This window comes from Podarcis vaucheri (assembly GCF_965113315.1).
Source record: "Podarcis vaucheri genome assembly, chromosome: 12".
Lineage (NCBI taxonomy): Eukaryota > Metazoa > Chordata > Lepidosauria > Squamata > Lacertidae > Podarcis > Podarcis vaucheri.
Window position 1 is genome coordinate 60,640,800 of NC_138750.1, and position 16,079 is coordinate 60,656,878.

The window sequence follows — 16,079 nt, forward strand, 5'->3', positions numbered from 1 at the left end:
ATATAAAAAAGAATAGCTCACTCGATCCTTCCCCGCCAGGAATAGGGGGATTCTCCCAGAGCGACATCCATTGCCGGCAATGGACGCACCAAAATTACGTCGGCATCAATGAGTTAGCCACCTCTGTCCTCTCTTTTTCCACCTATTATATTTCTCATGCATCATCCAGCTTCCCAACCATCTTCCTGCTTTCTTCACAGTACGCACGCTACGTTCTCTCCTTTCTTCAGGGCGGAGTTGAAAATGGAGTTGAGAAAAGGAGACTCATGGTCAGCTGGGGATGATGTTAACAAGCTCCTGGCTGCCCTGAGAAGCTGGATGGAAATGGTTGAAATTACTACAAAGGGGTCAGCATCAAGAGGTCGGGAAGGACATAGCTTTAGGTTACAAGCTTTCCACACCCTCCCGCCCAATCAGTCTACGCTACATAGATGACCAGCACTCCAGACTAATATTACGGGGTTGGAAGACCCTAAAGCAACCAGCATCAATCGGTTTTGGCATGGAACATGGACAAATGGGCTCCGTGTTTATCTCAGAGACAACAGGCCCCAATTGTTTTCTTGCATCAGGTAAAAAAACTATGCTGTTTACAGGTATCTCTTTCAAGCATAAATGCGCTGGAGTTTTTTTTAAAAAGCAGTTAATGTCAGACAGAAGCAGCTAACTCTTAGCGCAATCGTAATGCAGTGCAGGACAGATTAAATTCAGCGTTGTGATACAGCAGCTCCCAAACACAGGAATCTAAAAAGGAGGACTATTGTTTTTGATGGATGGGTGGAAGGAAGGGGCTTGGTTTAGGCTATAGGGAGGCTACTGCACTGAGCACGAGATCAGAATCTATGTCCGCTAGATCAATATATGTAATACTGGCAGCAATATTTTAAACCATGTATTGACCTTCTCAATATTATGTGATGTGATCTGCAACAGAAAGGGCTTAAAAATCCAAAACAGTGACTTTTGATGGATAATGATTCCATAGCTGACCACAGATGTGAGCAAACTGCTCTTCAGCCAGGGCTATCCCAAAAGGGGAGAGGGAGAGTAGAAAGATAACTTAGCAAGAAAATTATGATTTCATGCTAACCCCACCATGAATCCTCACAAGACAACGTATCTGAGACACAACTGAACAACAATTAGGTTTTTGATTTGGTTGTGTTTTTTTTAACAACTAAATTGTATTTTCTTTTCAATCCTCAGCACCAGGGCATAGACTGACAAGTAGGTATGGGGGATTAAAATCAAACACAAAGCCCCAAATCTAGACAAATTAAGGAGTTGCTGATATGAACATTATTCTACTTGATGCGAGAAGGGAGTGGCGACATACTCACAATGACCTCTCCCCGCATAAAAGTGGCAGGCACCGGGTTCATATATGCCCAGGAGCTCCATGAAGTGGTTGAATGATACTCTGGGATTTCGATCTAGGCATGGGAAGCAGATCTGGGGAGCTCCTGGGTACATGAAAACCAGTATTGCACTAAGACTGCATACACTTAAAGCACATTCCTCCTTCAAAGGATCATTGGAACCCCTGGCACAACTACAATTCCCAGCATCCTTTTAAAATACAGTCGCCAGGATTCTTTGGGGAGGTAAAATGTGTTTTAAATGTATGGTGTGTGTGCAGCTTGTCTTCAAATCTCCATCCTGGGGACAGAGCAGAACAAGGCCAACAGAGCAGAACAAGACAACAGTGTGACGCGGCAGCTAAAAAAGCCAATGCAATTCTGGGCTGCATCAATAGGAGTACAGCATCTAGATCAAGGGAAGTAATAGTGCCACTGTATTCTGCTCTGGTCAGACCTCACCTGGAGTACTGTGTCCAGTTCTGGGCACCACAGTTCAAGAAGGACACTGACAAACTGGAACGTGTCCAGAGGAGGGCAACCAAAATGGTCAAAGGCCTGGAAACGATGCCTTATGAGGAACGGCTAAGGGAGTTGGGCATGTTTAGCCTGGAGAAGAGGAGGTTAAGGGGTGATATGATAGCCATGTTCAAATATAGAAAAGGATGTCACATAGAGGAGGGAGAAAGGTTGTTTTCTGCTGCTCCAGAGAAGCGGACACGGAGCAATGGATCCAAACTACAAGAAAGAAGATTCCACCTAAACATTAGGAAGAACTTCCTGACAGTAAGAGCTGTTCGACAGTGGAATTTGCTGCCAAGGAGTGTGGTGGAGTCTCCTTCTTTGGAGGTCTTTAAGCAGAGGCTTGACAACCATATGTCAGGAGTGCTCTGATGGTGTTTCCTGCTTGGCAGGGGGTTGGACTCGGTGGCCCTTGTGGTCTATTCCAACTCTATGATTCTATGATTCTAAGGTGCAAGCAAGCCCAAGGCCTGCTCCCTTTTCTGGGTACAGAAAAAGATTATCAGAGGCAAAGCCTAAGCCCATTCAAGATGCAATATATACTGGGCATACTCTAGGCAGAAAGAACAAGATGCACAAACTTATTTTTACGTAGACGACACTTGACAGCCTGGCATATATTATTAATTATCCATCTTGTTGTTAGTTCTCTCATTACACTGAAAGAATCAAGTTTTAATTTTTTTAATCCCACACTCATCTTGCAAATACAGGTCAAGTTCTTCAGAGAATCAGGGCTATTATTCTTTTTTTTAAAAAGCACCTTACTCCCGACCTATCTGTATCAACACACACACACGGACCAAGTATCGTAAAATGCTCCTGAAGGACACAGAGGAAATAGCATGATTTCTTTGCATCTGCCGCACTTCAAAAATAATCATTTGAGCAAATCTCCAGATGGAATCATGCCCGATTTTAGAAGTGGGCCGTTCTTAAGTTGTGTGAATCCTGCTTAGTATCTTTCTTAGGAATTCCAACAAGGCAAAGGTTTAGGAAAAGGATGCTGGCTTATCCTGCCTGGTCTCTGGATTCCAATGTAACTCAGCCAGATGGGTGGGGTATAAATAATAAATTATTATTATTAATTATTATAATTTGTCTTTCTCAGCCCTAAGTGCCACTGAATCTACCCACACATATCCTTGTAGGAAGAACAAAAGAGCTAATAAGACTGTCCACTGATAAAGAAGAGAGGGGCTAACTGGAGAAATTGCTACTCTGCTTCTGTTTTCTTACGTGGTAGCTAATCTAGCCAAACGAAGAGTAGTAACTACTGGTGGTTTGAATCTTTTGGCATCTCAGAGACAACAGGTACACCTGCCACCCCCACTATCCTTCCTTCCACCAGGCTAATAAAAAAAGGCAGCAAAACATCACACAAAACTCTTCAGTAGCATGCCTGTTTCCAGGCTAACTATTCTTGCAAAAAAAAACATAACAGGATAGCAGCATTTCTCAAAGGTTTCACAGCAGACAGCCTATGTTTTTCGGAACAGGTGATAATTCACTTTTCTGCCAAACAGATTCAAATCGCTGTTACATATTCTTGTGACTTAGCATTTTTAGCAGAAAAAAATGTTGATTCATTCATTAACAGCTAGTTGCACTGGTCTGTAAACTAGTGAGGGCACAACAGGAAATTTTGGGTCAAAGACACCAATACTAAATTAGTGGGAGAAATGCTCTCTTTGCAAAGTTGAAGTATATCTGTTTTGCTAACCATCTAATGAACTGCCAGTTAACGAAGTGTAGGCAGTTTTGCTTCAAAAGGAAAAACAGAATACTTATGGAAAGCTTTTGGTCAAATCATTTTCTAATGGGAGGTATTTCCCCTAGTTTGTCATGTGAACAACAAATCCCACCACCTTTTCCAATCCAAATTTTACCAAGCAGGGCCCGTAGATGCAATTTTTGTGAATAGAGGATACAAACTGCATAATTAATCCATTTCCCAATCTTCACAGTTTGCTGATCATTCAACACTACTGGCTAATAGGGTGGGTGTGAGGAGAAAAGGTCACAATTATGCTTATAAGGTTTTCTCTACAAGCATTAAAAAAAAAGTTTTAGCCTGGCCCATTTGGATTTCCCGCTAAAAGAAAAAGAGGAAATCTGCAGCCGTTCAGAATACACACACACACTCTGCACAAGAGAAACAAGTCAACTGTGGGAAACCTCCATTACCTCTAAATGATAAAAAGCATCTGCTACAGAGAAGCCAACTTACTTTTAGGTCTTTCCAGCAATCTAGAAGCTTGGTCGCCAAATCACTTGCATCTATTATCTTATCGGTCTGTTCTTGACTCCTCTCACTCTCCACATCTGACACGCCCTCCTCTTCATCTTGAGAGGGCGTTTCTGCAGCCACAGATTCCTCCAGCTTTGCAGCGGAGGTCTCCTTCATCTCTGTCTCGGGTTCCACATCCTGCTCGACAGCTTGAGATTTGCTGGTGTCTGCTGAGACCTCGGGGGCAGCATCCTTGCCAGGCTCCTGCTGGGGTGGCTGTTCCTCTGCCGTCTCTGTTGGGACACTGTCTGGATGCTCAAGGTCCTCTTTGACCTCCTTCAGCTCAATCTCGCTGGTCGTATCGGAGATGGCGCTGTCCATGCTGTTCTCACTTATGATCTTGAGCTTCCGGAAAGAAAGCTTCTTGGGCGTGTCCGTGTCCCCCTCCACGCTAGACTTCGCGGAAGGATCGGGTGTGTTGAGTGGAGTATGAGCCCGCGATGTGTTCTCACTCGAATAGCCATCTCCCTCGCTGAGATGTGGAATAGCGGATTTAGTCTGAGCCCAGCGCTGGATAATGGGAAGCACTTTGCTCTCCTCCAACATGTTTTTATTGGGAATAGGCAAAAGCTCCAAAGTCTTCATAATCTGATCACAGAACAGGAAAGGAGAATTGTAAACTTTCAGGAATGGTCGGTTTGATTGAAGTTAGATTTGGCGACAGAAGTACTGTTTTGGGGGGAAAGGGGGCGGGCGGGTGTGGGGGACTCCCTGGTCCTGAATGGGGCAACTGTGCCCCTGAAGGACCAGGTGCGCAGCCTGGGAGTCATTTTTGGACTCACAGCTGTCCATGGAGGCGCAGGTCAGTTCTGTGCCCAGGGCAGCTGTCTACCAGCTCCATCTGGTACGCAGGCTGAGACCCTCCCTGCCCGCGTACTGTCTCGCCAGAGTGGTGCATGCTCTAGTTATCTCCCGCTTGGACTGCTGCAATGGGGCTACCTTTGAAGGTGATCCAGAAACTGCAATTAATCCAGAATGCAGCAGCAAGACTGGTGACTGGGAGTGGCCGCCGGGACCACATAACACCGGTTCTGAGAGATCTGCATTGGCTTCCAGTACGTTTCCGAGCACAATTCAAAGTGTTGGTGCTGAGCTTGAAAGCCCTAAACGGCCTCGGTCCTGTTTAGCTGAAGGAGCATCTCCACCCACATCGTTCTGTCCAGACACTGAGATCCAGCGCTGAGGGCCTTCTGGCGGTTCCCTCATTGCAAGAAGTGAGGTTACAGGGAACCAGACAGAGGGCCTTCTCGGTAGTGGTGCCCGTCCTGTGGAACGCCCTCCCTTCAGATGTGAAGGAAATAAGCAGCTATCTTATCTTTAAAAGACATCTGAAGGCAGCCCTGTTTAGGGAAGTTTTTAATATTTAATGCTGTATTGTTTTTACCATTTGATTGGTAGCCGCCCAATTATTATTATTATTATTATTATTATTATTATTATTATTATGCTCTGCCGACACACTAACTGGGGCTCTATTTAGACTATCCTCCACCTTTGAAGGTTCATGAACAAGCTCCATGGTCCAGTGTCCCCCTCGTTCCCTCTTCCATTTCCTTCTTAGCATTAACCATAATTTACTGTGATGTCCGAATCAGCACAGAACAGCTAACATGTGCCCTTCAAACCAGAAGTCCATTTCAAAGTTGTTTCAGATGTTGGTTTGCAGGGGGAAACTGCACTAGCCATAATTTGCAGATTTGAATACCATAGCAAATTATGGTTACTGCTAAAAAGGAAATGGAAGGGAAAGCCATGATTAAACAGGGGACAGAGGAGTGTATGATTCCGCAGCTTGTTCCCAATCCTCAAAACCATGGTTTGGAGAAAGTCTGAACTGAACCAGAGTGCCCCTTAAGCAGATGTAGCCTGAAATTTCTGACAGCAAATCAGAAAAATAAAATCCCTTTTGGAGGGAAAAAGGTTAATTAAATGTCAATGAGCAATTATACAATGCTAGGCATGACTTGAATAGGTCACATACAACAAGAACCAAAATATCTAACAATGTGAGGATGTAATCAGATCCAGATGCAGGCCTGACCTCTGAAATGACCTCTCTAATTTGGCACTGTTTACATGCCAGATAGAAGGGACGCAGGTGGCGCTGTGGGTTAAACCACTGAACCTAGGACTTGCCGATCAGAAGGTCGGCGGTTTGAATCCCCGCGATGGGATGAGCTCCCATTGCTCGGTCCCTGCTCCTGCCAACCTAGCAGTTCAAAAGCACATCCAAGTGAAAGTAGATAAATAGGTGGGAAGGTAAACGGCATTTCCATGCGCTGCTCTGGTTCGCCAGAAGTGGCTTAGTCCTGCTGGCCACATGACCCGGAAGCTGTACACCGGCTCCCTTGGCCAATAAAACAAGATGAGCGCCGCAACCCCAGAGTCAGTCACGACTGGACCTAATGGTCAGGGGTCCCTTTACCTTTTTTACATGCCAGATACACACTACAGCAATTGCTCGAGTCTCTTCCAAATAAAAGCACAACCACAGATGTGCATTCAAAAATCCAGGCACTGAACTGTGGAAATACACCTCTGCACTGGGAACTATAATCATAGTTTACTTGCACAATCTATATAGCATCCAGTTTTATTCTCCCCCCCCCCAATTGTTTTGCTAGTGAGTGGTATGGTAGAGAGCAATAGGCAGGGTCACAGATGTTGGGAATAATTAGCCAGAAGCAGAACCGAGAATGGAAAATAGCTTCCGAATCTCCACCCCACACTGACCACAAGATTCTTAGAAGGGCGAATGATTTCCTCACAAATTGGCTTGAATGGGAGATGCCATAAAGAAACCAGTGACAAGGAACTAAAGTTAGAAGCTTGACTTAACTCTTGCGCAGCTATTTTTGAAAACGCAGCAACACAGAAATCCCAGGGCAGCCACTGACCTCTATCTGGAGTTTCAAGTTGTTGGCGATGTTTCCCCTGCCATCACCAAGCTCTGCCATCCAAATCCAGAGAAGGGACAATCCATGACATTCTAAGAACGTCTTCAGGCAGGCCTGGGAGTGAGTATTCTGTGAAGAGAAAGAAGGGGAGCAGGGAGAGAGAATGACCAAGAGACCACACAGCCACGTTTTCACAGTTGCTGCAAACCAGCAAAACTAAAGCAGACCCAACAAAGCAAAAGAAAAAAAGAACACACACACACAGACACACACACGGCAAGGATGGAGCTACCAGAAGGATGCTGCACATAGCTGTCAACTTACGGATTTGAAAATAAGGGACCAGCAGCCTCGAAAATAAGGGACCAGCAGCCAAAATAAGGGATTTTCAGAGCACAGGTATGTTCAGCTTCTGAGCCCCTCCGAGCCAAAGGCAGAAAGCCCTGCCAGCAGCCAAACGAAGCCTCAAGCGGTGGTTCCCACAGCACAGCAACCCAGCAAAGGGGATGCAGCAAGGAAAACCACCGTCACCTCTCCACTGGGAAGCGCTGAGCAAAGGTGAGTCCCCAGGCAACGTGGCTGATTTGATCGGCACAAGGCATGCAAGCTCCACCCCCCAGTCATTCTTAGACTCCTTATTGGGTGAGCAACGCAGCCAAGCAACACAGTTGGAGCCTCCCTCCTCCCTGACTGGCAGGGAGGGAGGGAGGGAGAGGAGCTGCTTCCTTTGAAACCCGGGGAATTTAAGGGACATCATCAATAAGGGACAGCAGCAAGACACGGCGCTGGGATAAGGGACTGTCCCGCCAAATACAGGGTGGTTGACAGCTATGCTGCTGCACCCAGTATGGCTTGCAAGCTCCTAATAATGGGCATCTGGCTGGCCACTGTGAGAACAGGATGATGGTCTAGAATGGCCACTGGCCCAATTCATCAGCCAGCCTCTGATGTTCTCATGCTAAAGTCAAAAATCCACCATCATCGGGCAGAACTGCTTCACACCAAGTAACAAACATGTCCATAGTCTGAAGAGCTAAGAATTATTCCGATATAGGTTTCATAACTTAGATCTGGGAGGCCTCATTGTGTAGCTCTGGGAAACTTACTCCCTCAGGCAACTGTAAAAAGCAATTTCAAAGGGAGGCTCCAATCTGAAACTGCTGAACGGCAATGCACCCAAAAATCTAATTCTATTCATTTCAGTCTGAATAGAGACCATTGCTTCCTTTCCCACTGAAGGTGTTATTTTACCCAGCAATTCCAAGGGTTTTCTATTGTCAATCGCTGCTAGCTGCAAAAGGTGACTGTGCTCATTGCGCGTACATTTTAAGTTCTAATTGCATTTCCACTCTATTCAGCAAAGCTGAATAGATGACCCGGGGTGGCTAACCTGCAGCCCACATCCGTGCAGGTGAGCGGAGATGTTTGTGGCGGAAAAGCCCAAACTCTGCAATTTGCAACAAGATGGGAGGGCAGGAGGTCTTATGCAGACACAATTTGGTTAGATTGTGCTGGGATCAACAACAGGTTTCTGATTGCACCATGACTAAAGGAACAAAGGAACAGTGGCTGTTCCTCCTTTGAAAACAGAAACACGAGAACTCTTCAGATCTAGCTCCTGCACTAAGGGGAACATACAGGTTCTCTGTAAGACAGAGAACAGGAGCAATGAAAAATGTGATAGTCCTAATAGTAACAAAGAGGGAGATTAAATTAGATGATGCACTACATAAAACAGTGAATAAAAGTCAAAAAAGTGAGGGGGCATGTAACCCGGCCATAAGCAAAATCCCATCAGTAAGTGTGATGACAGATAAAACATGAAGTTGGAAATGTGCCTCCTCCCCCAAGCAAGGCTACTTCAATCCCTCAAAACTTCTCAGCCCCAGAATTAAAAGTGGAATATTAAATTAGAATTTATTTAACTTCTTTGCCAACCACTTCCAGGTCAAATAAAAGAAGGAATAATCACCTGTATAAGTTTGAGACAGGTGAGCTTTTGCTCCAGAGTCTCGATTCGCACCATCAGCCGGGACAAGCTAAGAACTTGATTCTTATCTGAAAGTCCTTCTCCGTTTTCCAGGAGTGCCTCTAATTCTCCATCCACCTACCAAAAGCAAAAGAAAAGATGTACAAAGTACAAGTGCACTTCCGTCCCCCAACCCTTTGCGAATTGGCATTTATTCGGAAGGAGAGTTTATTTACTGGTGGGAAAGGTTTGGAATAGGTCACACTGGATTTCCAGAGTGCTGAGGTTACAAGTTGCGGAGAGATCAAATGCATCCTAAACAGGAAAAAACTTCCTTATTCTGCAGGGAGCTCCAACGCAGTTGACCTTGGTCCTGCTTGCTCTTTGCATCTGAATGATAAAAATATACGCTTTCTCTTACAGGGCCAAATTTGTTCAGACTATTTTGCATTTGGGGTGGTGGTGGTTTCAGTTTCAAGACAGTGGTCTGAGTCTTTTCCAACCTGATTAATTCTGCAATTCCAGCAAAAGCCACTAATTTAAGACCAGTACAGTGGTACCTCGGGTTACATACGCTTCAGGTTACAGACTCCGCTAACCCAGAAATAGTGCTTCAGGTTAAGAACTTTGCTTCAGGATGAGAACAGAAATCGTGCTCCGGTGGCACGGCAGCAGCAGGCGGCCCCATTAGCTAAAGTGGTGCTTCAGGTTAAAAACAGTTTCAGGTTAAGTACGGACCTCTGGAACGAATTAAGTACTTAACCCGAGGTACCACTGTAAAAAAATGCTAAAAATTTGAATTTGGTGAATGATTATTCCAACAAAAAAACCAAACCAGAATTTGCACATTACATTTGGAGCACGACTGACACTCTCCTGCTGCAGCCATAGTCTAAATGTTCCACATCACACACGTGTTCTGAATCACGTGGCTGTTTTCCATGTCTGCAATGGAGGTGCAGCTTTGGCATGGGAAGCTACTGTAAGATGCAAAGAGTCAGGTGTTACTGATGTGAAGTGGCTCTGGCCATGGGGGTGGGACGGGGGTGGAACAACTTTACTGAAAATTAGGTAATTGGGGAGAGTGCTGGTAAGTCCAGAGATGGTGGAGGCAAAACCAGACTACCGTGGTACCTCAGGTTACATACGCTTCAGGTTACATACTCTGCTAACCCAGAAATAGTGCTTCAGATTAAGAACTTTGCTTCATGTTGAGAAAAGAAATCGTGCTCTGGCGGCGCAGCAGCAGCATTTAGCCCCATTAGCTAAAGTGGTGCTTCAGGTTAAGAACAGTTTCAGGTTAAGTACGGACCTCCAGAACGAATTACCGTATTTTTCGCTCTATAACACGCATCTGACCATAACACGCATGTAGTTTTTAGAGGAGGAAAACGAGGAAAAAATATTCTAAATGAAACAGTGGATGTATGATTTTTATGGTTCATGCTGTGGCCACAGTCATGTGATCTGACAGTGAGTTTGGGGTAGCCCAATGCAAAAATCCTGAGGATCCATGTGGATCCGTGCTTTGTAACCACGTTTTAAGTGGCGAGGGAAGGAAAAGAACTCAAGGGACAAGGAGCTTTTCCGCGGGGAGGAGGGAGGGAAAGAGCACTGTTGCTTTAAAGGTATACTTAAGGTATTTGCCCTGTGCCTGGGTTTTTTTTTCCATTTAACAGTTTCCTTCCCCTCCTTGTTTTGAGGCGGAATAGATTTGAGCAAGTGAGGAGGACTTGGATTACAGGGGATTCGCCATTAGCTGTGTAAAAGTGCTCCTCCTTGCAGCCTGAATGATAAGCAGCCACCAGCAGCAATAGAATGGAGCACAAAAAAGCGGTAGGGGCACTAGGACCCAGACAATGCTCAAATCTATCCTGCCTGAAAACAAGCTGCTCCATCCCAGCCAATCAGCTGGATTTGCGAAGTTTTCCCCTCTCCCTCATGCCCTCCCCAGCCTTTTTTTTTTTTACTTCCTGGTTTTCACTGCGCTGGCTCAGAGCTCGAGGTTGGTTTTATTTTGCTGCTGGTTGCTTAAATTTTATCTTTCCTGCCGTCTCTCTGCAGCCTCATTGCTCTGTTTAGAGAGCGGGCAGACCTTTGCTAGCGTCTGTCCCTCCTTCCGTGTAAGCGGCTGCTGCCAGCTTGCCTGCTATGGCTCTCCTTCCCTCCCTCCTTCCTGGCTCCAGGTCGCTTTAAAGAAAGCAAAGTGAGAGCCTCGTAGGCGTGTAAGTGGCTCCAGCTTTGCCTGACTGACGGCAGCCATGGCTCTGATCCGTGCATTCGCTCCTTAACACGCACAGGCATTTTCCCTTACTTTCTCGGAGCAAAAAAGTGCGTGTTTTGGAGCGAAATTTACGGTAAATACTTAACCCAAGGTACCACTGTACAAAGCCACACCCCAGTAAAGGGATCGTAGCTAATGGCCAACACTACTGGACAGATCTGTCCCACTTGCATTGTGCAGGATGCTACGGCGCTTTTGTGGGCCCAAGTCACTTTGAATGACAGGAACAGCTATGTGGTTTTGTAGGTTTGGAGCACCTGACTGTCTGAACCCAGCAGAGGGATCATGCACCCAGTTCTGCTTTTTGAAGAAGTCACAGGAAGGAATATGAAAATCAGCTGCTGGTTTTGAAAACCTCTCGACCCCAGTGGTACACATGTAAGTCCCACTGCAGAAGAAAAGAAAAATGAATCTTCTCCTTCCCGATCCCTCCAACACTTACCGAATCTTTCTTACGAGACCGCTCCTTCTTCATTTTGCCTCCTGCAGCTCGGATGCTGACCCGGTTTTCTCCCCCAAGGTAACCCCGGCAGTTGGCAGAGCCACAGAAACACCTCTGTGCCTCTTTGCTGTTTTGGAAAGAAACACATAGTACGAAAATGAAGTGCTTGAAAATTCCACTGTTATAGAGTTCAGCTCATTGATTGTCCTATTCCATGGCCTCCTTGAAGGCAAAAGCCAGCATTTGTTAAAAACCAGAGCATCCATTGCCAGCTCAAACCCAGAAGTATATAGAAAGGCTTTATAGTGCTCCTGGAAGAATCTTGGGCTTTGTTCAGCTTCTTAGAAAAGAGAGTGACGAAATCAGTTGTACAAATGCTTAACTGCTTTTTCTTACAATGTTCATCTTTCCTATTCAGGTCTTAAGGTAAAGGGTAAAGGGACCCCTGACAGTTAAGTCCAGTCGCGAACGACTCTGGGGTTGTGGCACTCATCTCGCTTTACAGGCCGAGGGAGCTGGAGTTTGTCCACAGACAGTTTTTCCAGGTCATGTGGCCAGCATGACTAAGCCGCTTCTGGAGAACCAGAGCAGCGCACAGAAACACCGTTTACCTTCCCGCTGTAGCGGTACTTATTTATCTACTTGCACTGTGTGCTTTTGAACTGCTAGGTTGGCAGGAGCTGGGACCGAACAACGGGAGCTCACCCTGTTGCAGGGATTCGAACCATCGACCTTCCAATCAGCAAGTCCAAGCGGCACAGTGGTTTAAACCACAGTGCCACCCATGTCCCTATTATTCAGGTCTTATAGATAAAGGTAAAGGGACCCCTGACCGTTAGGTCCAGTCGTGGCCGACTCTGGGGTTGTGGCGCTCATCTCGCTTTACTGGCCGAGAGAGCCGGCATACAGCTTCCAGGTCACGTGGCCAGCAGGACTAAGCCGCTTCTGACGAACCAAAGCAGTGCACGGAAACGCCGTTTACCTTCCCGCCGGAGCGGTACCTATTTATCTACTTGACTTTGACGTGCTTTCGAACTGCTAGGTTGGCAGGAGCTGGGACCAAGCAACGGGAGCTCACCCCATCGTGGGGATTCGAACCGCCAACCTTCTGATCAACAAGCCCAAGAGGCTCAGTGGTTTAGACCACAGCGCCACCTAATTAAAGATAAAAGCTCTCTGAGAAGCTTTTGATACTGTTAACCAGAGGTAGGGAATTATGGGTCTTTGAGTTGTTGCTGAACTACAACTCCCATCAGCGCTCGCAATCATTGGCCAATGGCCAGGAATGATCAACGGGATTTTCCTGGAGCTGCAGTGGTTCTGCTCCCATCTTAGGGGCTGGTTTCAGAAAGTGACTGCCTGTTAGCCCCTGGAAAGTGTACTGTGGATGCCACTGGCTCCACCGTCTGGTTTAATATCTACATAAAGCTGCTGAGTGTGGCCATGAGGGGATTTGGAGCAAGGCGTCACCGACACCCTGTTTTTCCCTTTAACGTCTGAATCAAGGATGAGGCCAGACCAATAAACTGAAACTGAATCGTGCCAAGGAGGAGGCTTTTTGGGGATATTCCTGGTCTAGAAGATAAGCCAATTGCCTGCTCTAGATGGGGTTGTACTACGATAAATTCTTTTAAAAATAAAATAAAAGCTAAGCACAGTGCTTTCAAATCTGGCCCATGAATTCTATTGAAATACCCACAGGCTGCCCACACATGCTGCAGAAGAATGGATAATTATTGTCACTGGCATTGCCAGAAGTTCAAAACCTGACCTCGAGTTGAACTCCTACCACTATTTCCTTTCACACCATCACCTATTTTTATTATTTGTTAATTTTCCTTTGCTGATCTCATGTGTGGTTCAGTCTCTACAGCATGCTAGTCCTGCAACAGGACAACCAAAAAACGTATTCCAAGCGTACTGGCAAATCTGACGTCTCCAACAAGCACCACTCAGGTTTTAAAGGATTTACAAAATTACGGCACAAAGTTATTCCAGTAAAACAGGGTTCAATGGTAAGCAGATTTTAACTAACTTGAAAACTGAGCCTTCGATAGCTCACACATGAAGAGAGAACTTTCGTTACAGCTTGCCCACCCCAGCAATAACAAAATGTTCTCAGGGCAGCTTACAACAAATAATAAAAGTTAAAAATTCAACACATAAATGACAAACAACTAATGTATTGTTCAAACAACTTTCTTTCCCCCTCTCCCATCAAAATCAGTTAGAAAATTCCAAAGTTTTCCTCTGCTCTGGTTTCTTCTTTTTCTTTTAGAGAAAAGTAACTGCTTCTCTTTTGGGGGGGCATCCACTAGGAGAGACTATTCTACAGTGGTGCCTCGCAAGACGAAAAGAATCCGTTCTGTGATTCTCTTCGTCTAGCTTTTTTTCGTCTTGCGAAGCAAGCCCAATGACGGATTAGCGGCTTATCTGGTGATTGGATCAACTGATAAGCGGCTTAGCGGCTTAGAAAAAAGGGGGAGAACCAGCAGGAACTCACAATACGTGAAGCAAGCCCATAGGAAATTCGTTTTGTGAAGCACCTCCAAAACGGAAAACTCTTTCTTCTAGCGAGTTTTCCGTCTTGCGAGGCATTCGTCTTGCGGGGCACCACTGTACTGTGGTACAACAATGCAATTATGTTATGATTAGGGATATGCACTCTTTTAAAAAACACACTTGTTGTTTTTAACTTCATCCTCGTCATCCACCTTGAACACTCTGTAGCAAGGCGGAAAATGATAATGAAAAAAAACACCCACACATTATCTCTTCCAAACCAAGTGAGAACAAGAGCAGGGGAAACACGAATGAATCAGCTAATGAGCACTTGACCCCTGTAGAAAATATGACCTATGCTTGATTGTGCACAAGATCACTTTATTGGCTTCTCTTCAAGGAGAGTCATTTATAAACAACAAAGCAAGTAAATCAGGTCGAGACCTACCCATATCTCTGGAACTGGTAGTCAAAGGTTAGCTCTGAGCCTGACGGAACAAGTTTTGTGGTGAAGAAGCCAACCCGCAGCTGTCCATTCACTGTCCACTAAAGGGGGGGGGAGGAGAGAGAATAAAGATGATTAGAACAATATGTATATTCATGGACTGTGGGCTTTTTTTTAAAGGGCATCTATTCTAGAAAAGGCTCTGTATCTCTGGAGAACTCAGCAAACACACAAATCTCTATGCCAGGAGAATCCATTTGAAAACATACTTCATACCCAACTCCATTTTAACTGCAATGCTTGGGAGTTCACAGCACTTCGCTTACATTAGGTATGTTGACGCAAGCTCGTTTTGTCCCCCTTCAGAAATGGATGGTGTTAAGAAACGCCCTTAGTTCCTTTCGGCACAGAAACGCTGTTTACCTTCCCGCTGGAGTGGTACCTATTTATCTACTTGCACTTGGACGTGCTTTTGAACTGCTAGGTTGGCAGGAGCCAGGACCAAGCAACAGGAGCTCACCCCGTCGTGGGGATTCGAACCGCCAACCTTCTGATCGGCAAGTCCTAGGCTCTGTGGTTTAACCCACAGCTCCACCCACGTCCCAATTATCGTGGTACACCAGTATAAAGTAATAATAATCCAAAAATTGAGAGAGCTATGTACAAGATCTACTACAAGCCACAAACAGGTTTGTCACCTGTTTCACCCGTGAAGAGTCTTGGGCTTCTTCAGTAAAATCTCTCACGGTTTTGATATATTTATAAATGTTTACGTCCATATGTTATATTTCTTCTTAGATTAAGTTTCACTATTTAATTTCTTTCTTCAGGAAATTCTCCCTCAAGATTTTGGTACATCCAACATCATATAGCTCTCTCAATTTTTGGATTATTAATATAAGATTTGGTACGTAGAATGGTTTGGTAGTGTTTTGTGTGCTGCTTATGTGCTGCTTAATTTATACTGGTCTACGACGGGCCAGAGGAGGCAGAGCTTGGTGGTGTAACCCCCCTCCATTCGCCCTCAGGATATTTGTTTATATGCCAAGACGACAAGCGCCTGAATTGGACTCAAGACATGCCTCTGGCCAGGTGATGTTGTCTTTTACGCACCTGGCAGGCCATGTGACCCCAAAGCCAATTTCAGTATTCTTATACTGCTTGCTACTTCAATTCTGTGCGCTTTGAAATAATAAATTCTACACATGTGCACAACGGCTTCTTTGCTCTTTCCTGGCCACCACTGGGCGCATCTTTCAAAGATCTTTTGCCTGCCTGTGTCACAGCATTAATCTGCTTCTGCTCCTAGGCAATGTTTCTCATCATTTCCCGGTATGTCCCGTGGACAGCCTCAAGGTCCATAAATAGCA

The 16,079-nt window shown here is 45.4% G+C and overlaps 1 protein-coding gene across 3 annotated transcripts in view; it reads right to left on the reverse strand.

Annotated features, from left to right (window-relative positions):
- Positions 1-16,079, reverse strand: part of SETD2 (SET domain containing 2, histone lysine methyltransferase) — an 89,540-nt gene that overhangs the window by 33,342 nt on the left and 40,119 nt on the right. For 2 of the 3 annotated variants that reach the window (XM_082192096.1, XM_082192095.1), the window contains exons 9-13: positions 14,713-14,810; positions 11,763-11,889; positions 9,040-9,174; positions 7,068-7,196; positions 4,111-4,758 (exon numbers count right to left, since the gene is read on the reverse strand). In XM_082192096.1, coding sequence (XP_082048222.1) covers positions 4,111-4,758; positions 7,068-7,196; positions 9,040-9,174; positions 11,763-11,889; positions 14,713-14,810 — 1,137 coding nt within the window. Of the gene's footprint in view, positions 1-21; positions 315-4,110; positions 4,759-7,067; positions 7,197-9,039; positions 9,175-11,762; positions 11,890-14,712; positions 14,811-16,079 lie in introns of all 3 variants that reach the window. The other variant, XR_014212213.1, reaches the window with a different exon arrangement.